This window comes from Metarhizium acridum, assembly GCF_019434415.1.
Source record: "Metarhizium acridum strain ARSEF 324 chromosome Unknown scaffold_29, whole genome shotgun sequence".
Classification (NCBI taxonomy): domain Eukaryota; kingdom Fungi; phylum Ascomycota; class Sordariomycetes; order Hypocreales; family Clavicipitaceae; genus Metarhizium; species Metarhizium acridum.
The window spans coordinates 1523868-1544603 of record NW_027094017.1 but is presented as its reverse complement, the minus strand read 5'-3'; the positions used below and the strand labels follow the sequence as shown (position 1 = coordinate 1544603).

Sequence of the window (20736 nt, the reverse complement as noted above, 5' to 3'; positions counted from 1 at the left end):
ACAAGGCCCTCGAGATTCCATGTCCGTTAGGTATTTACACCATGAGCAGGTGCGTGGCAGGGCCGGGACCTGCGACCATGCGTAGCCCAGGTGCTGGGCGAGGGAGCGGACAAGCGCGTCGTCGGACCAGACGAACCGACGTATACTGATGCTCGGATGGGAGAGTCAATCCAGTGAGTTGTAGTGGTGATTGCTGAGTTGGGGGCCGGGCGGCCAGGCCGATTGCTGTCTGGTAGGTTTGACCAGATGCCTGCGCTGATTGCGTACGCGAGCCATGCCTCGCAGGTTGTGCCTCTTATTCGGCGTGCGCAGCGGTCGCGTGTGAAGGCTGTTCCAGGGGCGGGAGGCCACCAGTAACTTATGGTTCCCTATTCTGAGGGGGGGAGAAAAAGCTGAAGCGTTTGCCAACGGCGACGGCCTCATGGCGCATTCTGCCCTCGGCAACGCCCTCGTCATTGACATCACACCACGACCACGTCCACGTCTCGGCCGACAAGACGGCCGCCAGGGTCGGCGCCGGAATCCGTCTTGGGGCCTTGTACACTGCTCTCAACCCCGTGTCCGCGACTGGCCGGGCGGCATTTGCCCTACCGTCGGGCTGTCCGGGTTCCTGGGCGCCGGCGGCTTCAACATGTAGATGCGCACCTTGGGCATGGGCGTAGACCACGTCGTGGCCGTCTCGTCAATGCCTCGCCCGCAGAAAACAGCGACCTGTTCTGGGCGGTCCGCCGCGGAGGCGGAGGCTCGTACGGCATCGTCGTCGAATGGACCCTCAAGCTCTCGCAGTTGCCTCGCTCGTTCATGGTCCAGATCGAATGGAACGAGCCTGACTCCCGTGTCCATGTGGCAACTCGCTTCATCGACTGGGCACCCAGGACTGACCCGGCATTCACGTCCTGGCTCAACATGTACAAGAGCCGCACCGAAATCCTGGGCTGGTGTCTCGGGTGCACGCTCCATCACGCAAAGACTCTCATGAACTCGTCCGGCCTGCTGGCTATTGGGAAACCCCAGATCCACATCTCAGGAGGGTGTAATTCCGTCAACGCCCGCATGTTTGGCTTCATTGTGAGCGAGTGTATCCCCGACGCAGAGGTGTCCAAGCACGCGCCTCTGGCGATGTTGTCCTCCAGCAGCCGTTCACCCAGGTCGACAAGTATCCGCAATTCACGTGGAACGAGACTCGTCAGGACCCAAGCTCTCTGCAGGCCCAGCCCTGGCCCAGATTTAGAAGAGTGAGCAAGAGCTTCTTCATGCAGAAGAACAAGAAGCTGGGCAGGGAGGCGGTCCAGAGTCTGGTGGACAGGTTGACGGAGTTGCCAGATGAGGCGGCCGACTGGGGGCAATGGCATGCGTGGAGCATTGGTTGGAAGGGGGAGGACGAGGCGGCGTTTGCATGGAGAGAGGAAGCGTATGCTCATCTGGAGTTTATAATGACGGGGTCCGAGGACGCGGAGAAGCATAAGAGGCTGGTGGAGTGGAATGAGGACTTGGAAAGCTATCTCAGACCTCTGACAGGGCGAGTGCTTCCCTCCAATATCTTCCGGAGTGGTCTGGACTGGGTTTCTTTGAAGACTGACGGTGATAGTCCTGCGTCGTATGCCGGATATGTGGATTCCAGTATCTCGTGAGTCGGCAGATCCACTGCAGTCGTACTATGGGCATAATGTGAATAGTAGGTTGAAGCTGATCAAGGCCAAACATGACCGTGCTGACATTTTCGATTACCCGTTGGGATCCGTTGGGATTTCCGCTGGTCGATAGTTGGGTCGAGAGCTGCAATGCACTGATATTGATTCTACTCTATCGTGTACCATACCCAAACTATTGCCTCCCTACTTGTACTTGGGAGGGGGGATCGCCATCCACACAGCTTTTGCTTACCAACACCACCATTCAGAACGCCAACCCAATTTTCAAAATGTTGTAGTGGTATCCCAATGAACATAATCATGAACTCATTTTTACAGAAGAGGAAAAATATTTCACCATACTTTCGTCATCCTTGCGTATTCTGGGTCGTCGCTCATCGTTTGCGTCCCTTGGAGGGCTTGCCGCCGCCGCCGTAGTCAGCAGCAGCAGCTTGTTCCTCTCCCCAGTGCGCATCTTCTAAACACTCCATGACAACGGGGTTGGCGAAAACGTGATGTTGCAAGCCACCCCTAAAAAGAATTTTCATCATGTTGACTCGCGACAAGAGTGACCAAGTGTCGATTCGTGTGCTGTGGTTTCCGAGTCGCAGACGGCATCTGTAGCCATATTCGGCTTGGCCGTCTTCGGTCCGCTGCGATGGCGGGACATGGGAGTCCTTCTCTGGGAGATAGAGCGCAGTAGAGTAGTAGGGGCCGACGCCTCGTTCAAGAGATGTGACAACGCTAATGAGACCCTCGCGCAAGTCGCGACGGGCCTTGCGCGATACAGACTTGCTGCTGAGCTTAGCGAGTTCACTGATGCGACCAATCAAGCGCTGCGGGTCGTATGGGAGCTGGAATGGCTCGCCGGTTTCCTGTTCGTGATGTCGAGAGGACTCAAAAATAAGTGCGATGGCTTGTCCTGCATTGCACTGGATTTCCGTGTCGGAGCTGTCGAGTTGGTCGACAAAGGCGTCCATGGCGGTGTCGGCATAATCCGAGAAGTCGCTGACGTGGCCGGCAACGAATGACCAACCTACTATAGCGGCAGACACGACGGCGGCGTTGTCGTGTGATTCAATGCTTTCTCCGTCGCTGCGTACAATGTCAAGGAGGTACTGCATGACTTCTAGAGCAGATTCTTCCAGGCCGCCAGCATAGAGAACACTCATACAGAGGGCATAAATCGCATATGTCTTGCACTGATCGTCATCATCGTCCACAAGGATCTGCTTCAGAGCTCGTTCGGCGCCTTCAAAAATCTCCAGGTCATCAGTCGTCCCCACAGTTAGGCAGAAGGCCTGCAGGTTGAGCAGTCTCTCGCGAGCGGTCGGAGCGCGATCCGCGTCCTTGAGGAAAATCTCGACAAGCTCGGGAGCGGCAGGATCCAGCCACAGGTGAGTATCAGTACTGTATCTATTGCGCAGAGTTTTGAGGTAAGCTTCGAGAAACTGTTCGCGGACCTCGTAATTGTTGTGCTTCTTGTCCTGTAGACCTTCGATCAAGGCTCGGGCGTCAAATGTACTCGTGCCGCCTTCGTCAGGAGTGGCTGCTCCGGACCCCCCAGAGTGAACACTGGACATGGTGTCGTCAAACTCGAAGTCACTCTCATCCTCACTGCCGCTGACATCGGAGGTCACACGGCTGTGCGTCGCGGAGTGTGTCGGTGACGTCAGAAGGGATGGCAAAGGAGAGCTTCTAGGTGTAATAGTGCCAGAAGCACGACCTGATTTGATGGCCTTTTTCGAAGTGGTCTTGCCGTTGCCCTTGAGAGCCTTGACTCTGGCGTGGTTCATCATGGCGACGGTGCGTTGGGACCTCGAATGGCCCAGTTGCAGTTGCTGCGAGGAGACTTCGGCGATGGAGTAGCTGGATTGGTAGGTGTCCCTTTTCACCTGGAGATGGGTGCGGAATCTTCGAGCTACGAATGAAGAGCTCTTTTGCTAATCGCGGCCCTTGGGACAGGCCGTTTCAATGCTATTTCAACTATCGAATGAGCGAGCTTGTTCGGGTCAAGACGGTGCGTTGAGAGCGTTGCGCAGTCGATGGGTGCCGTAAATTTTATGTGTGCTTGCAAAAACTGGTCGAGGGTCACGATCCATAGGGACACAGGCAGGATATAGGAATGAGGCGTTACAACAAGGCCAACGGTGTCTTGACAAGTTTCGGTGTCGGGTAGCAAGGCTCAAGGAGTAAGAAGGGCGCTGAGCTGAATGGTGGAAAAGCAAAAGAAAAGCTGTGAAAGGCGGTAAGTTGAGATAGATCACATCATAAAGAGGCAAGAGGCGAAGGCCAAATGACATGGATGTCCGCGGGTGGCGCTTTGAGTGGGCATGGCGGGCACGACGGGCCGGGGCATGAGACCCAAGAGTGATTTGGAGCTAAAGCCAACAGAAGCCAACAGGCTTCTGAGGCCTAACAAATTACTCCGCGGCTGCGGGCTGACGGCCAAAACAGGCCGGGTTGCGATGTGGGCATCTCGTTCTTGTCAAATGGTGTCTGGTGGCATGCATTGGTCATGTTGGCCGACGCGGGTGGATGTACAAGCACCAGACAGACCACTTGAATAACTAGATGGGCAGTGTGTGCATAAAGCAGGGGCATAAAGCAGGGGCATTAAGCAAGGGCACAATTCATTGATGTTGTCTGAGACCCGGCTAACATTCATCGTGAAAACGAGCAGCCAGATCTGTGCAACATGAACAACACGCACTTGAGGAATCTACCGATTTATGCAAGCTACACTCAATGCCCGCCGCGCCTTGCCACCCTATTTAAGTACCTTGCATATCGACTGTCAAGGCCATTGCAGCAAGCGCACAAGTGTACCAGACACGCACACCACCTCAGCGCTTCTTCCATTTCTGTCTGAGGAATGTTTCTAGTTACTTGGCACTCTGTGCTGGCGATGCATTCACGGAGGCCCATGTGTCCATGAAGGAGCACTTGAGTGAGACTTACGTCATAGTGGAAATCCACTTTACGCGCTCCAAGCCCCCCGCCCCCACCAGAGAAATGGAAGTTCGTGATGTGTCGAATACAAAACTGAAAATAAACCCGGCAAAAGCTATTCTGGAATTTTCATGGGTAGACGTGCCGCAGAGAGCTTTTGATGCCGGTCTTATCAGAAGCCGACAGAGTAGAGAGTAAGACGGATTGAACAGCACGACGAGCCACCTTACTTTGGAGCTAAGGCTGCTTGGCTGGTCACCCGACAAGACATTTGTGGAGATCCAATGACTATCGGAGAACTCGGTAACCAAGCCATCCGTGTACTGGTGGTGTCGACTGGGTTCCCGAAGTACTTGGGAGCCTTTTGCATTACGGAGATCTCTCCCTGTCTTTTAAGACTGAGAGGAGGACAAGAGAAATGTCCAGGCTACTGAGGGAGAGGATAAATGTGAGTCATAGGCAAATCAGTAATTTTCCCACTCTTTCCTGCGCATAAAACCCCAGGCTCTTCCTAAGCCTTGTTACCATTCCTTGGAGAACCAAGTCAAGGCTGGCCTATCCATCCAGCCGCCTTTGTGCCCGCCTTGAGTGGTCAAGCATTAGGCGGCTGTGCGGACAACAAGGTGGCTTGCCCAAAGGCGACTGTCATCCAGGTGTAGATACTTCGTCGATACTTTACTAGCTGGATCGCGTCTGGTGTGCGATGTGAAGGATGGACAGCAACCATGGCACATAGCACAGTCTAATGTACAACTCCATCACTGCATCGGGGACTTGGCTCGGAGCTCGAGGCTGCGAGGCCATAGGGACAAGAGGACGACTGTGAGCAACTGGCAGTTTCATAATGCAGGAGGTATCATCGTTTTCGAGATGCACGGCGTGGTTTAGCTCTTCGCGAGTCAATATGCCGAACCGGTCTGGACCAGTCCATGTCAGTGCTTACACTGCTCATGTACATCCGTAACACACCACGCCTACTCCGGACTTGGGGGAAAGGCCCGGTACAATAAAGCAGGACGCATCACCTCTTTTGAGGGCAACGCAAATTTTGCTTGAGTTAATAACTTTACAGGTTCGTCAGCTGCCACATGCACTCACCGTTTACAGTATCAGGACCATTGACTTGACTACCCAGGTACTTTGAAGTACTTGTATCCACCATTCGGCCCCACCAGAGCTTTGATAAGGCCGTACTAGTAAAGTTTCTGGCAACTGGCAGCATTAACAGTCCGTCTGCCTGACGTGAATTCAACACAAGGCTAGCTAGCCCTTGTTAGCCTCCTAACATCACCCCGCCAGGCCCGAGGCCCCAGTCAGTCACAGCACGTCTACCACTGCTTCCCGTCTTCCTGCCCCACCTCCTCAGACCTGCCTCAGACCTTCGTCAGACGTGGCCCAGGGTCACCTCAATATTCCGGCTCTGCCTTCTCTGCCCCTCTTTTCGCTGTCCTCCTTTTTGTTCCGAACTTCTTCATCCCAGACGTTGAAAGGCAGGATTTCTCTGTTCTCTTGCCCGACTTCAACCCTTCAACCTCGACCTGTCATCGTCCACAACTCTTCTGCATGAAGGCGAGGCCCGCTTGTCTCCGGCATGCCCATCGTGTAGATTTCGGGCATTGCGTCTTTTGGTCATCGTGAAACATCAAGCTTTGGCCTTGATCGATTCTTTCTATTTGCACCGTCGTTCTAGCTAAGGAACACACCTTCTACGGAATATCGAAACTCGCATTTATCGAGACAGCAGTATAAAAACAGCCATCATGACAGTGCCGAAATACAAGGACGAAGGCTAGTTCACACTGCCATCACCGAACAAACCCGCTCCACGTGAATATACTAACGGCATTTAATATTGCAGTCCAGGTCATCCTCAAAGCCGCTGATCCGAAATTGAAATCCCAATTTTGCGACCGCTATATTTTCCTCACCAAGGATAACCCCAAAATTTTTATTGGCCGCAGTACCAAGCGAGACGCCAGATTGGCTGCAGGTGCAAAGAACGGCTGGTTCGACTCAGCCGTCATGTCTCGAAACCACGCCAAAATTGTCTACCTTCCGGCTACCAACGTAAGTTGGTCTTTTTTTTTTTCCTGCTACTGACATCGGCCCCTGTGGCTCAAGAGCTGTTTTGGGGCAAGTAATCGAATTGACAATCGCCACAGTCTGTTGCCCTCGTTGACGTTGGTTCTCTGCACGGGACATATATAAATGACAAGTCCATCAACAAGATGCAGTTTCGACGGCTTCATCAAAACGACAGGATTCGATTTGGTATCCCCATTCAAAAAGGGTCAGAAATTTTCCCGCCTTGCGAGATGAGGGTATCACTTTGCCATGGTTCACAAGAGTATGATTTCTCTCTTCGTCCTCTACGTTGACGCTTTGTTTATCTAACCTCAAAGCAGTCCCAAAGAACGACCTGTGGTGTTCAAAGTTCCGGATTCCTCTGATGGCGAGGATGAAACTAGTGATATCGATGAAGCGATTGAGACTAGCGTCTCTCTCATCCAAAAAGCCGGCGTGACACTCGATAATCCTCCAGACATCGGGGCTATTGACCTTACAGGCGAAGAGCATACTGATCTGCCGGATGCCGACGCCGAGGTAACTATCGAGGTGCCTGAAGTGTTTATACCAGAGGATAAGGAGCCGAACGAGTTGCAAAACCGACAGCCCTCTGTTCGCTGGTCCGTTGAAGCTGAGGAACTTGAGGGCAATGATGACACATTTAGTCCAGTATCCGATTCCTCGTCCAATTTTGAGTCCCATGATGAGGACTCAGCCGAAAGTATTGCAGCAGGTGAAGAGGTCGAAAACACAGATTGGGACGGAAAAGATAGTTGGAAATGCTCTGATGCTTTGCACGTGGATGCAAGTCCTCCAATCCCCGAAACAGATGGGAGAAGCAACTTAATCGAAGTCCTGGGTGATGCCACGTCTCATCTGCAGACTTCATCTGATCGAGAATCTGACACTCTGCCTCCCCTTGTTATCACTCAAACTGCGCAGCCTAGCGATGTCCATCTGCCATCTCTTTTTGATGCGATCCCTTCGTCTTCTTACCAGTCGCCACACCTCAGTCAGAAGATTTCTACGGAATCGCTCGGGGCAAAGTCTGGGAAAGCAGAATACTTCGAAGCCCGCGAGCATAATCGTCGAGTCTGCTTCGGCCCAGAAGAAAATAAGGAAAACGACTTTCCAACCAGCTTCCAGCAGTTAGACATCGCGATGGAAAACTCGACGCCATACCCGAAGCATGCCAACATCCTCACCGCGGGACTGCTGAACAGCTGCACGAGCGATTCGGCAACCTCAGCATTGCTAGCTTCCGGCGAAAAGTTCTTGCGAACTCCTGTTGACAAGTTTGTCGAAATGCCGTCGAAGGAAGATTACCTAGACGATACTTCTGCATACACATATGAATTGAGTAAAAGAGGAGCGGAGTTGGTGGAAGATGTACAGCCCCGGGAGACGATGAACTTTGCTACTGGGGGTAGGAAAGACAAGCCAGTTTCGGATTCAAACCCAGAATATTCGGCATCAGCGCCTAGAACAGTTCAGCGTTCTTCCAAGAGAAAGTCTGACGCAATATCCGAGCTATTACCAAACGAAACTGAGCCAAGCTCGTCACAGACCGTTGCCGAGCCCTCCATGAGACCGACGGAGCCTGCATTGAACAACGCAACGCAATCCGTGGACGTTCTTCAAGTTGAGCCTTCATCGACGGATTCCGTTCACCACCGCCCGGCGAAACGCTTTCGACGAGTCGCTGAGGCGGTTGGCTACGCTGCACTTGGTGGCATCGCAGTCATGTCTGCCTTGATTGTCACTGCACCTGCATTGTGATGGCTGCAATAATATACCGCTGCGAACAAGTATGTAGACAGTCTTTCTTTCCTTCTCTTAGTCTAACTTTCTCTTCTTTTCGTGAAGTGGCATCTGCTTCCTGTCAGGATTATGGCTTTTGTCGAATTTGGCTCTGCAACGGACATTATATGAGAAATGAACCGGTAATGAAATTGCCAAGGCGTTCAGAATTGCGTGACAGGCTGCTTTAAGAAGTTTGCTCCATTGGAATTTGTTTTTCAATTTCTCATAGGCAGGATACAATTGATACCAGACGGTTTGCACTCATCCATGGCATCCCGTGTTGCTAAAGAGTATGTCATCTTGATGGCTATTCATTTTCTGCCCATTTAGAACATTACATTGCAGATCTACGCTCCTGCCGATGGTGTAACAATGGAGGCATAAAACCAGACATCGGAGATGCACGATTTCTTTCCATGGCGACCACAGCATACCTACTCTCCATTCAATGGGTGAGAAGGCGTTTCCGATACTTGGCCGCGTAGATGTCATGATGCGTGATGACCATCTTCTCGGATATCTATCTTTGGATGTATATTTGGCTGCATCGAGGAAGGTTTGGGAACACAGAGCTAGCGCAGCCGAGAGCTTTTCCCTAGCTTTTGGATTTGCATTTCACTCGTAACACCTTATAGACTAGACATGACTTTTTTTTTGCCCTTCTGCATTTCCATTCAAGGGGGGAAGCAGGCAAGCGCTGACTTTACGAGCGTAGTACCAGTTCCGAGGATTGGAATTCAGAGGGCGCAGTAGTCCTCTCTGATGGATATCGTGTCACGCCGTTTCCCGGCTTTCCAATCATGTGTTACTCTCGTCTTGACTTCCCCTATTTGTGTTATTTTTAGCCAGGCAGTCATTGCGTTTATGGGCTGTTTTTGAGGCCCGGACTATTTAAATAGAATTGTGTATGAAGTTTTGGGATGCAGTTGCGGTATAGTTTGTGTCAATGGTTGTTTCTTATAATACTGTATTTCTGTTGGTTTTGTCCGGTCTTTTTGAATTGAATAGTCAGGGTTCTCATGTCTAGTCACATTTGCTGTCATGAACTTTACGATCAACTCGGGTAAGCCGTTGGCAGAGCAGTATGTTCTGGTTTCATGTGCAATGTGCAGCATGAGGTCGTCGTGAGTATTCTACCACACATCACGCCGGGTCTTCCTTGTCTGTCTTTCTAAATTTGTATTTCTTTCTCATTGTGCTTCCAAAACAAAAAACCCTTTCGTTAATGGACGGCTGACGATGGTGGTAGGTCTAGCTGCGAATACTGTCTTGGTACGTTGGTGTTGTTCATCCCCGTGGACCACGTGCGAGGGATGCAGAGCGGCGTACAGCGCTGGAAACAGTTGAGCGACGTGAAAGTTCTGAACATTACGAGGGTGAGCGTTGGTAACGGGTTGGAAGATGGTGGGATAGAGAGAAGCGGGCGGGATAGGGAGGCTGAGTCGGGGGAGGATGGGAAGGGATCTGGTACTGGGGGAGATTCTCGGGAGAGCTCATAGTAAAAGCCTGTATTGAGATATTTGAACTCGTACCGATATATGGCCGGTGACTGAGTTTGGAATCAAGTTACGGTGGCGAGATGGTTAGGGCCGAGTTGTTGTACGGATACGTGGATGCTCAGTCTGGCTGTAGTACATAGACCTAGGTACGCAATTGGGTGACATTAAACATGAAAATCTCGTTCTACGTTCCTTGTATGGCATATACATCCACAAGCCCGTCTGCGCACGATTCGTAGCTTAAAGGGGAGTGGTGTATAAAGTTGATGGAAGTTGATGGTTCGGAATCGTGTAGGCACTACAGTCTATTCACATGGAGGATCCAGGCAAAAAAGCGACTCGGCCCTAACCGACACTACGATACGTTGCTTAAATTTTTTTCCACGTCTCATTATTGATAAGCTGGATGCCAAGAGACCGACACAAGAACCAAGTTCAAGTATCATTACGTGAAGTTGGATGTGGCTGGTCTTCGCACTAGCTCGCGGAACAAAAATCATTCCATGTCTTATATACAAGACGTTCCGCATTGGCCAAAGGATCCATTCCAACAACAGATATTTCATGCGGACGCCTTTAGGCCACAACGGCCTGACGCAACTCAGACATCGTAGTAGCATCGAAAGCTCTTCGTATTCTGGTTAAAGGCAGTGCAGGCATATGTACCGCTTGCGACTCCGATGCTCTGGGCAACCTTTCCAGAGCAACTGTCGCTTGTAAAGAGACTGCAAGTCGTTTGAAGGCGTCCGTGGCGCGTGAGGCCAGTGGCTCGGATGTCCTGCTTGGGGTCGAGTCGCAGACAGCCTGTGTCGCCTTTGAAGTTTTCATAGGCTCCCGAGTGGCCACACTTGCAGTTTCTACCGTTTTGTCTTTAGTATTTCTTCTTTCTCAAAACACGAGAAGGAAAGAAATTTCTGCGGATGACTGGGGGTGTGGTGAAAATGTGTACTCACCCGCAAGTGTGCCACCACACGCTGCCGTTGGGGGGAGGCGGCGCGGCAATGGCAACGCTGGCCATGGCAAGGACGGCGAGGGAGATAAAAGTTGACCATGGTGTCTGAGTGTTTTGTATGGTGGTGTTTACTATGGGAGGATGATGGTTCTCGAGAATGGATGGGTGTAGTTTTGTGAATAGGGGGATTCACCCAAGATACTTATAGGCATAGCGGTGTTCGTTGTTTTGCAGTGTCAGCCGTTTCAGCCTGCAAAGCCGGGGACCATTTCGGGATACACAATTCGAAGTCGAAAATAACATCGTCAGTCATCTCGGCAACTTGCGAAATAGGGCCGCAATCTGTCAGATTTGACACTGGACAGGGTCGTCTGAGCGGAGCACGGGCATAGCCCGAGCCGCTGTCAGCAATTTTCGAAGCCTCACTGGTGGATTTGGTAGACAAATTCTTCCGCAGAGGGCTTTCGCAGGGCCCGATTGAAGTGCCGCGTTGGAGCCGAAGATGTCTGGGACGGCTTTTTGAGACAGATGATATCGCGGCCGGCGCTCTGAAAGACGACACGATCAAGCCCAACGGGTCGAGTGGATATTGTGGTCTGTGGTCTTTTATACACGCCCAGGGGAAGGCCTCGGGGTGCATCGTGGGATTATGAAGCTTGGTGTTGCGGTTCAAATGTCAGTACATGCCCAATTGGCGTTGTTGTGAAGACATTATAGTTGTGCACTTACACAATTAGCTCTGTGCAAGTACGTCCCTGCCCGGTGCCCAATGAGCACGGTGGGGCAGACCAAGTGGATCCGCCATCGGTCACCGTCACTCAGCACCTCCAATCTTTAAAACGGCAGCAGACCTTCTCGTCCAAGCTTAACTCAACTCGTCGCGACCGCATTTCAATGTTCCCACCCTGATCACCGTCGAGCAACAGCCAGGCAGGCGACTCTGCCCCTTCATCACTACTCTGTCGGGCGCAAGTGAACCCTGTTCACTCTGCAGTCGCCATCATGTCTGTCATCCTCTGCACGGGTATGTTGAACCCTCTTCCATCAGGAGGAGTGATCTCGTGCTAATCAGCTTTCAGCGGGATATGACCACACCATTCGGTTCGCCACTCATCCTAAGCCCGCCGCAAGGCACCCGAGCATGGACATGGTCTTGGGCTCTTGCTAACGCTCCAACAGGTTCTGGGAAGCCCTCTCTGGCATTTGTTCGCGCACCATCCAGCACCCCGACTCCCAGGTGAACCGACTCTGCATCTCGCCCGACAAGCGCTTCCTCGCGGCTGCCGGTCACCACACTGTCAAGCTATACGATATCAAGTCCACGAACCCCAACCCGCTTCTCACATTTGAAGGCCACACGGGCAACATTACCGGCGTCGCCTTCCACTGCGAGGGTAAATGGATGGTGACGAGCTCCGAAGACGGCACAGTCAAGATTTGGGAAACGAGAACAGGCACCATTCAGCGCAGCTACAACCACGGCCACCCTGCAAACGACGTCGTCATTCACCCGAACCAGGGCGAAATTATCAGCTGTGACAGAGCGGGCGCCGTGAGGATATGGGACCTGGCCGAAAATACGTGCGCCCATGAACTGGTCCCAGAAGAAGATGTTCCCGTGTCAAGTGTCACCGTTGCCAGTGACGGCACTCTTCTTTGTGCAGCAAACACCTTGGTTCGTTTTCGGAAGCATCTCAACATCTCGACTTGTTGGCAGCGCAAGCAAGCTAACCGTAGACTATTCACAGGGAAATGTCTTTGTATGGACGCTCAAGCAAACATACGACCAAACGCAAATAATGCCCGTGACTCACTTCAGCGCGCACAAGGAATACATTACCCGCATTCTCCTCTCACCAGACGTGAAGAAACTGGCTACTTGCAGTGCCGACCACACAGCCAAGATCTGGGAAGTCAACAATACCAAGCCCTGCGACGAAGGGGAGAAGGACCCGAAACCATTTCCGCTCGAGGCAACGCTTACGGGCCATCAGCGGTGGGTATGGGACTGTGCGTTCAGTGCTGATTCGGCATACTTGGTGACGGCGTGCTCGGATCACTATGCTCGGCTGTGGGAGGTACACAGCCAGCAGATCATCCGCCAGTATAACGGACATCACCGAGGCGCTGTTTGTGTTGCGTTGAATGATTACTCGGAGACTCGTTAGACGACTTGAACGCGCGCATAGGAAACTCGATGATGGCTGCCGTGCACTTGTTTTAGGGCTTTGGGGGAGGTTGGTCTTGAATTTCATATCCACACTTCGATAAAGGAAGGTTTTCATGGGCTGGGCGTTGTCGGACAGGGTGAATAGTGTTCCTTTTATATCCCTTGATTTGTTTTTAGTGAAACCCAGATACCATACTGGCCGGGTTGCTCAATCCCGCATAGCAATCGACCACGCCATAGGTCGCATTCATGAAACTTGTTGAACAAAGCAGACATGGCTGTCCAGAATACGCGACACAACGTAGCAGGCTCGTAGGCCGACTTGAATTTCGTGTAGAGCGTTTGCAACCACTTCATGTAGGCCGTAGATGGAGCCAGCCGCCGTAGCATATGTCCGACTAGGAGGCCGGAAGCATGGAAGCGAGTCTCCTGACCTGACACGAAACAATGAAATCTACGAATCTCAGCACGTCATCTGCATGCTAAAATAAAGTAGCCAAGCCGTGAAGCACCATGGCTCTATCCCCAAAGTGAGTCCGGAGATGGCAATTGTAAAGGTTGGCTGTGATGCAACTAGTTGCTTGAGATTACAGACAGCGTGTGAACCACCATCGGGAAAGGCCCTTTGGGCACGCTGAAAACTATCCATGTTTTCAAAGTCCAGAAAGTGAGAGGGCGCTTAGAACACCCTATCAAGGTTGTTCCAGGCATGACATTAGATTGCAACACGCGGCGTAGTCACACGTAGATCGGTTGACCCCTTACTTGTGTTCCCTGAACACGAATGTACTCTGCTTTGATGGATCAATTCCCATTCCCCGGCTCAGTTACACGGTTCGACGCAAGCTGAGTCGCGGGTGTCTGGCGTGTAACGTGGTAAGCATATTCCGTCCGTCATCGGTGACGTCGGGACGTGTCATGCATCAGTTGGCGGTGAAATGCTGCCGCTAAGGTCGGCCACAGCGTATCCTTCAAAAATTTTCCAAAGTGCACACTGGCATATTATGCTGCTTCTTTTTGCGGCAAAATGCACTTTGCCTCCTTGCTGCGACTTTATATTGCACCCCCCTGGCTCGAAAATGATATATGACGCCATGTCTGGAAAAACATGAACGCAAGGTTGAAGGAAACGGCAATCGTTACATGGTTGTATTGGATGAAGAGATCCTGATCCTCTTAGCCGGTGACTGCTTTTGTGAACAGCCAGACCTTGCTTTCAACCGAGCGAGCAGTGTGAGAGACCCAAGAGATTAGCTCTCCCAAGCTTCTAAGAGCTGGCGTCCAGTGGCTAGCCACGCCGAATAAAGCAGTATTTCACATCTCCATTATAACAATGGAACAATCATTTCAGCCGGTTGCGGAGGCGGCATTGTCTAGAGCGAGCTGGCGCCGGGCAAGACTTGACAGAAGATATATGGCCCCCATAGACGACTCTGCCTTCAAATCCTCGTCTAAATGAAATGTTTCGGCGCAGTTTGACACATGGTCTTCCTTTAATTCAACATTGAGGGCATAATGGCGTAACAGCGCGCTGATTTCAATGCCGATGCCAATATGACGGATGGAATTGCAGTTCATTGTACTTGGTCAGGGTAATCGCAGAGGCTAGGCATATTGAAGCAATGGAGGACGCTTCTAGATGTATCACTCTCGCGGAACTGCAGTAATGGATTTTCGGTCGGCTCCCAAGACTTGGTAAAGCTCCTGGCTCCTGTTGGTGTTCTCCTTTATCTTGCGAATGTGGTCGACAACAAGGTGATCTAGCGTCATTGTACTGTAACCAAGACGAGACGGAGTGATGAGCCAGCAAGAGGTCGGTCTGTTTCATTTCTTCACTATGTAAAGCCATTTTGCGTTCATTTCCCTTTTTCTTGCAAAAGCATTGCACCCCCGATATGAGGGCACACCGGCCATCTCGCTTCTTGCATTCCCCAAACTGCAGCGATTTGGTACTGTTCTTGTGATCAGCTCCTGCAGAGTCGTCCAAGTGTTCGGGATGGTTTCTTGCATCTAACAAGGCAACTTCAATGAAAGAATGCACCGCCGTGGTCAAATATCATCCGAGTTGAAAGACGATTTTGCTCGTTGTGCCTTGCGTCAGATTCCCATCTACAGAGTTTCGCCGAAGGAAGGGACTTGACAATTGTTGGCTTAAGTAAGGGGTGGTACAATAAAGGCCACATGTAGGATGCCAATGCTGTTACATCAAGAAAGGCTAAGCTGATTCTGAAGAAGGTGGCGGCATTGATTAAGTCGGCATGCTGCAAATATGGGCGTTGCTTCAATATTCGTAGGTTCAGCTCTTCGACTAGAAAAGAAAGGCTCATGAAGCTGGTCCAACACCGAGCAGCAACGGCGTTATTTACACGAAATTACATCATTGCACGGGGTTTGGAGCATGTTTTGTGTTGGCCATGCCGGACAAAAGCCCTATAACCTACGGTCACTTTTTTTGGGATCTTCGGGTCTTCGTCCTGGAGTCTAAGTTCATGGCCAAAAGTCATGGGAAACAAACTATTGCCCGGAAATTTTAGTGTTTCACTCGAACAGTTGATTTCGTAATTGTATACTTGTACAGCCAAGTATGATGGAAGATGGGTATGTTTCGATGAAAGAAAGAATATTCATGCTGTGAGTCTCAGGTAGCTGACGTGTCCCAACTACAAAGGTAGTTGTAGCACAATGTAAGAAAAAAATACAACACATGTCCAGAAACTCTTTACAGAGTATAGTCTCCTCATATAAGAAGTTTTGCTTTCAACCCGCAGTCAATGCTTCCAAGATCATTGTTGTAGGGCCTCATGAACTGTTTAACAGTTGTGACCGCAAGGCCGCCTAGGTCATACTACGTTGCTTTAGATTGGATGCGATACTCGCCTCGCTTCATACGCGTCGTCTAGTCATTTCAGGCCAAGAGAGCTGATTTTTGAACGACTGGGGGCTGCGATTCACGGGTCCACCTCCGTACTGGATCGTGCATTCCCGAGTGACATGCCACCTCTTCACAGCCGGGTCGGTAATCAGGTTCCACGGCACTTTGGCCGCCCGAAAGGCGAGGTTTCGGTAGGGCAAGACAGGGAATGGCCAATCGGATAATGATGGAACCATTTTCCCTAGAGACGGCGCGGCTGCTGGTCAAGAAACGACTTAACGTTAGCCAGGGGCGGGAGTGGCGGTTTGGGGCGAAACACGGAAGAGGCCATGATGGATTAATTTCCGTATCAAATATAAATTAAAAGGGCGAAATGAATGTCCACGTTATTGAGCATGGTCTAGACTATTCTTTGGCATCGGTATCGGTCCAGGCTGCTGTGAGAAGAAATTCATATGATGCAGGGGGAAGAACAAGCAACGACGAGGGCCATCATTGATTCAGGTTTTAGAAGCAATAGCGATAAGATTGGATATCGCAAGGACAATGGCTGCGGCGTGGAATTGCACTCCAAGAACTTTAACACCCGGCAAAGGAAAAGCCAAAGGTCAAAAGCAAAACAAAAAAAAATTGAACCTTGGCGTTGAAGGTATTGATTGCTGTCTGCGTCGTCAAGCGCTGACTGGATTCGGCAATGGCTTAGACGTTCCTTCCCTCGCTGCGTGTCACACTTATCATTGGCAGTCGGGCGGTCTTGCCGTGTTTAGCTTCGGCAAATTGGCCAAATTAGGCAATGCTTGCACATGTCAACTGGTGCGTGTCAAACAGTAGCTGAAGGGAGCACGTTTCCACATTGGCGATGCCACCAGCCAGTCAGTCATCCATTCAATGCTCAGCATGCCCCTTTTTTTAGCAAACCGCACTTGACGTCAGTTGAGCCCACGATCCCTCCTGTGTTCCGTAGGGCTACTCGACATCGCCGTACATGGCCCCCACTGGCACATTCGCCTTTGCGCTGCCGCGGGGGGACACGACCCTGCTGGCCCTCCGCATGGTGGCAAGACGGTTGGGGAAGGAAAAAGACGCTTTTGCGAAAGATGGCTGTCTGAAATCTGAAGTTGCTCTTCACATCCTCCGCACCTGGCCTTGAAGCCGGGACGACATTGGCCAGCGGCAAGTCGACCATATCACAAACCGAACATGGCCGAACATGGCTTCCATGCTACATCCCAGGGGTGGTTGTAACTTGTGCCCCCGGTGTTGCCGCCAGTTGCTCACACCGCGACATAAACATGCATACGTTGTCGCTGTCCCACCTCGATCAACTACAGACGATTTGTTGCCATTTATCAGTCCAAGTCGCCACTCATCATGTGTATCCATCGTGGCCGTACCAGTCACGTATGACGACTAATTGGCAACAAAGCGGACGCTTAGGCACAATGGAACAAAAGGGATAGGGGCCGCAGGAGAAACTGGGGACGACGCAGCCTGGTAGGGCCAACACCAGCATCTCGTTGGACGGCAAGGCTGACGGACAGTAGCTGGACTGAAATAGGACTGGGTTTCTGATCCAGCTTTGAGCTTGCAACTGCTTGCATCGACCGTATCCGACGACTTCATTGAAAATGTGCATCACTGTCACGGCCTTTACCACCATTGGCTCCCAGTTCGCCTCGTGCAAGCTGACCAGCCTGCCTGCCAGACGTGCCTGGCGCTGCTTCTCCATCTGTCGTCGTCGCGGCTGTGGACATTTGGATGTTCGTGGATGCTCAGGGCCGCCATTTTGGCCCCACCGTCCTACCAAGACCCATGATACGCCATCAATCGACAGGGACCATGATCACTAGCCGATTTGGACGACAGGCACCGAGACTTTGGGTGAGATCCAAGCTTTCCCGTTGGATAGCGACCCAAACGGGATCCTTGAACATGGCCACGGGACGATCACGATGCACGAGGCGGCTTGGTTTCCGGGGGGAGGAACCTAGAAAGCCAGCTCCTCCGCTAGAATGGGACTTTGCTTGAACAGGCTTCACATTCGGCCTTGTCTTGTAATGCGCGACGATATTCATTGCTTTCTTCTCCTTAACCTGCCAATCTCTTAGCCCTCCGAGACTCATAAAAGGCCGGCTGGCTCACTGCTCTGTTCGACTCGTTTCAGGATCGCCAGAGCTTGACTGCTTGACTACATGAACATCCTACATCACCGCATCATTATATAATTGCCGTCATGTCCTCCCACAATCCCAACTTTGGCACTCTGGCATCTGCTTATGACGCATCATTCCTATACCAAGGTGACCCAGCATCTTTGACTTACACCAACTACGACATCATGGATGGACGTAAGTTTGAATCAGGACCTGCTCCCAACTACATTACAATTATTGTTGCCTTGCTCTGTAATGACATTATTCCAACGTATCTCATGATGCTGCCAAGGGGCTCTGCATGCCAAATCAAGGCAAACCATAAACGCTCAACATTCCACTAATACCAAGACTTTTACAGTCAACGAATGTCGCACAGCCCGAGTGGCGGAACTTCTGGATGATTTCCGCACGTTGCAACACTGCATTACAGATGCGCCGTCTAGTCCTAGATATGCGGACGACTACTTCTTGGAGGGTTGGGCAACCCTACGGCAATGTGCCATCGACGGCCACCGCATCCTCGAATGTGCCGCTGACACCAGGGTGCCCCTAGTGAACGGGGGGCAAGAAGAGCAAACGAAGGCAGAGCTGAAGCAGTAGGCTCCCCATCACCTCATTATACGAGTCTCACCAAGAGCCAATGCAACATTTATCATTCCAAGCTATGGTAACTAATTCGAAGAGCAGGGTTCTGCTAGATGCTTTCTCAAGGCGACACCAGGGACAGAAGATCTACATGAGGCAAAGTGCCGCTCAGCGCTGGTTGTTATATCGAGACTCGATTCTCCAAAGCCAACAGCCCCGCGCAGCTATCCAGCATCAGTTGGGTGCTTGTGATAACGAGCTACGTGCTGTATGTATCGAGAGTTCTCCCCGCCACTGCAGGGTCGAGGAGCATGTGTTTAGGAGGAGATGTCTGACTCGTCCATAGGAACTCGCTTCAATCACCGACGAAAGCGTGTACAATGAATTGGCAGCTTCAGACTATGCCTGTGGACGCTGGACCGTCGAAGACCCGAGTTTAAGAAGTGTCCTGCGCTGGCTGAGGGCACCACAACGATGACGTGATGCGGAATGACAGACTCAACAATTGCAAACTTTAATGCGGCTAGGACGACTCATATTCTGAGAAAGTCTTGGGGGGAAAAAATAATCAAAAGCGAACAACGATCGCCTGAGAGGACTTGAATTCCACCACAAGGAACGGACATGACAGCGCCATCAAAAATTCAACGTTTCTTTGATTTTGATTTTCAGCGGATCGGTGCATGGCATTTGTGGGTAACAAAGCGAGCATTGGGTCAAAACCAAGGGATGCTGGCCATCCCCAGATAAATGTTGGATTTTACGGGAGCGAACTTGTATGTCAAATTGCATATAGAGGGAGCATGGAGCACTGTCTACAATGTTAATGTTCTTTGTTCTTGATTACATTGCCTGGTACAGAGGATAAAAAGGATTGTTTTTTCTGGGGGAACCAATGGGCATTCTGATTTAGATTTAATTTATTCGTGTTGAATTGCTTTGCAACAGGGTTCTGCATAGTGGCCTAGGTTTGCCAGGTGAAAATTAGGCAACCACATCAGGTATTCACAAGGGGGTTCAGGCAAATTGGTATCGTGGCATATGGTTTACGGATTGGCCAGAACCTCTTTCTTTCATCTTTTTGGTTTTTTTTTTTTTTTTTGGAGGGAAAATAGACAATTATAATTTTGTCAAGTTTTACTTTGAACACATAACGCAATTCCAACAAGGGACAGTACCATTCCCACGCTCGTGTCTAGAGGTGGTGAGTGAGTGAACAAGCGTTTTTGAATGGCGATGAAAGGGATGGTCATCTCACCTCTGCTAATGACTTTCCCCTCGACATACCATTCACCAAGAACAGTAAAAAGAAAGGCCATGGTATTGACAATAGGAACCGTCAAGCTCAGCTCTACAGACATGATGATATTAGTTGGATATTGGTCGAGAGTGTATAATGAAATGTCTTGCGACACAAAAAAAAAAAAACGTAACGATGATTCAAAAAAAGAGAGAGAAAAAGAAAAAGGGGGCTACGTGGTGGGCAAGAGCCGAGAAAAGAGGACAACTTGAAGAAACATACCGGCCTGTCCAATGAGGAGGAAGAACCATATGCTGCCCGTCAAATTCAAGAGCAGGGGAACGGCATATCTCGGGTTCCGCAGAAGATCAGCGACGGCGAAGAATGCGCCGTACAGCCTGCTCCGCAGCCAGTGGTTCTTGACCGAGTCTAGTTCCAGCGTGGGATGCGGAGGCGGCTGGTGGGCGCGTGCGGCGCGGCGGATAAAGGGCGTCGTGAGGCCCCAGGCGAGCCCGACGAGGACGAAGCTGACGACGTAGTTGATGACGGGGGGCTTGTCGTCCTGCATCGTGGGTGGAGAGGGCGAGGGGGGGAATGTCCTGTATGCAGGAGCAAGAGAGCCGGAATGGCGTCTGATTTGATGGTCGAGTGAGCAGTCTATCAATAGGGCTAGTGGACGGGCAGCAGGCAAGGCAATGATGTGTCGGTGGTTTTTGTTGATAAGAGGTTAAATTCGGAGACGGGCGGAATTGGGTTTTGGCAGGGGGGTGTTGATTATTTTGCCACCCCGCCGGGGGGTTTTGACGCAA

The 20736-nt window shown here is 51.2% G+C and overlaps 9 protein-coding genes across 10 annotated transcripts; 6 read left to right on the top strand and 3 right to left on the bottom strand.

Annotated features, from left to right (window-relative positions):
* Positions 1–421: 421 nt before the first annotated feature.
* On the top strand, positions 422–637 carry J3458_004548 (uncharacterized protein; the record flags this gene model as incomplete). Its single annotated transcript, XM_066118276.1, has 1 exon — positions 422–637. One exon carries the CDS (start codon positions 422–424, stop codon positions 635–637), a length of 216 nt encoding a protein of 71 aa, XP_065976879.1.
* A 164-nt stretch (positions 638–801) lies between these two features.
* J3458_004547 (uncharacterized protein) lies at positions 802–2209 on the top strand (the record flags this gene model as incomplete). Its single annotated transcript, XM_066118275.1, has 2 exons — positions 802–1068; positions 1134–2209. The coding sequence occupies 2 exons, from the start codon at positions 802–804 to the stop codon at positions 1629–1631; spliced, it is 765 nt and encodes a 254-aa protein (XP_065976878.1). The 3' UTR covers positions 1632–2209.
* J3458_004546 (uncharacterized protein) lies at positions 1093–3929 on the bottom strand. The gene has a single exon (XM_007809268.2). The coding sequence runs from the start codon at positions 3428–3430 to the stop codon at positions 2027–2029; it is 1404 nt and encodes a 467-aa protein (XP_007807459.1). The 5' UTR covers positions 3431–3929; the 3' UTR covers positions 1093–2026.
* A 2076-nt stretch (positions 3930–6005) lies between these two features.
* Positions 6006–9604, top strand: J3458_004545 (uncharacterized protein). Of its 2 annotated transcripts, XM_007809269.2 has the most exons (4): positions 6006–6371; positions 6442–6650; positions 6746–6930; positions 6989–9604. In XM_007809269.2, exons 1-4 carry the CDS (start codon positions 6344–6346, stop codon positions 8427–8429), a joined length of 1863 nt encoding a protein of 620 aa, XP_007807460.2. In that variant the 5' UTR covers positions 6006–6343; the 3' UTR covers positions 8430–9604. The 2 variants fall into 2 exon arrangements, with proteins under 2 accessions (XP_007807460.2, XP_065976877.1); XM_066118274.1 differs by having other exon boundaries at positions 6442–6930.
* A 949-nt stretch (positions 9605–10553) lies between these two features.
* Positions 10554–10970, bottom strand: J3458_004544 (uncharacterized protein; the record flags this gene model as incomplete). Its single annotated transcript, XM_007809270.1, has 2 exons — positions 10554–10809; positions 10906–10970. 2 exons carry the CDS (start codon positions 10968–10970, stop codon positions 10554–10556), a joined length of 321 nt encoding a protein of 106 aa, XP_007807461.1.
* An 808-nt stretch (positions 10971–11778) lies between these two features.
* LST8 (TOR complex subunit lst8) lies at positions 11779–13508 on the top strand. Its single transcript, XM_007809271.2, has 4 exons — positions 11779–11928; positions 11984–12005; positions 12084–12579; positions 12653–13508. The coding sequence occupies exons 1-4, from the start codon at positions 11907–11909 to the stop codon at positions 13070–13072; spliced, it is 960 nt and encodes a 319-aa protein (XP_007807462.1). The 5' UTR covers positions 11779–11906; the 3' UTR covers positions 13073–13508.
* A 4671-nt stretch (positions 13509–18179) lies between these two features.
* Positions 18180–18702, top strand: J3458_004542 (uncharacterized protein; the record flags this gene model as incomplete). The annotated part of the gene is made up of 2 exons (XM_066118273.1): positions 18180–18294; positions 18461–18702. 2 exons carry the CDS (start codon positions 18180–18182, stop codon positions 18700–18702), a joined length of 357 nt encoding a protein of 118 aa, XP_065976876.1.
* Positions 18703–18742: 40 nt separating this feature from the next.
* Positions 18743–19165, top strand: J3458_004541 (uncharacterized protein; the record flags this gene model as incomplete). The annotated part of the gene is made up of 2 exons (XM_066118272.1): positions 18743–18955; positions 19034–19165. The coding sequence occupies 2 exons, from the start codon at positions 18743–18745 to the stop codon at positions 19163–19165; spliced, it is 345 nt and encodes a 114-aa protein (XP_065976875.1).
* A 159-nt stretch (positions 19166–19324) lies between these two features.
* On the bottom strand, positions 19325–20640 carry J3458_004540 (uncharacterized protein). The gene is made up of 3 exons (XM_007809273.2): positions 20210–20640; positions 19946–20038; positions 19325–19882 (listed from the first exon to the last, which is right to left on the bottom strand). Exons 1-3 carry the CDS (start codon positions 20493–20495, stop codon positions 19818–19820), a joined length of 444 nt encoding a protein of 147 aa, XP_007807464.2. The 5' UTR covers positions 20496–20640; the 3' UTR covers positions 19325–19817.
* Between the last annotated feature and the right edge of the window lie 96 nt (positions 20641–20736).

Coding starts and splice junctions, on each gene's coding strand:
- J3458_004546 (XM_007809268.2), bottom strand. CDS start 3,430: ATGATGAACCACGCCAGAGTCAAGGCTCTCAAGGGCAACGGCAAGACC.
- J3458_004545 (XM_007809269.2), top strand. CDS start 6,344: ATGACAGTGCCGAAATACAAGGACGAAG. Junction 6,372..6,441: donor GCCGAAATACAAGGACGAAG/GCTAGTTCACAC, acceptor TTAATATTGCAG/TCCAGGTCATCCTCAAAGCC. Junction 6,651..6,745: donor TCTACCTTCCGGCTACCAAC/GTAAGTTGGTCT, acceptor CAATCGCCACAG/TCTGTTGCCCTCGTTGACGT.
- LST8 (XM_007809271.2), top strand. CDS start 11,907: ATGTCTGTCATCCTCTGCACGG. Junction 11,929..11,983: donor GTCTGTCATCCTCTGCACGG/GTATGTTGAACC, acceptor ATCAGCTTTCAG/CGGGATATGACCACACCATT. Junction 12,580..12,652: donor TTTGTGCAGCAAACACCTTG/GTTCGTTTTCGG, acceptor GACTATTCACAG/GGAAATGTCTTTGTATGGAC.
- J3458_004540 (XM_007809273.2), bottom strand. CDS start 20,495: ATGCAGGACGACAAGCCCCCCGTCATCAACTACGTCGTCAGCTTCGTC. Junction 20,039..20,209: donor CCTCCTCATTGGACAGGCCG/GTATGTTTCTTC, acceptor TCATGTCTGTAG/AGCTGAGCTTGACGGTTCCT. Junction 19,883..19,945: donor GGGGAAAGTCATTAGCAGAG/GTGAGATGACCA, acceptor CACCACCTCTAG/ACACGAGCGTGGGAATGGTA.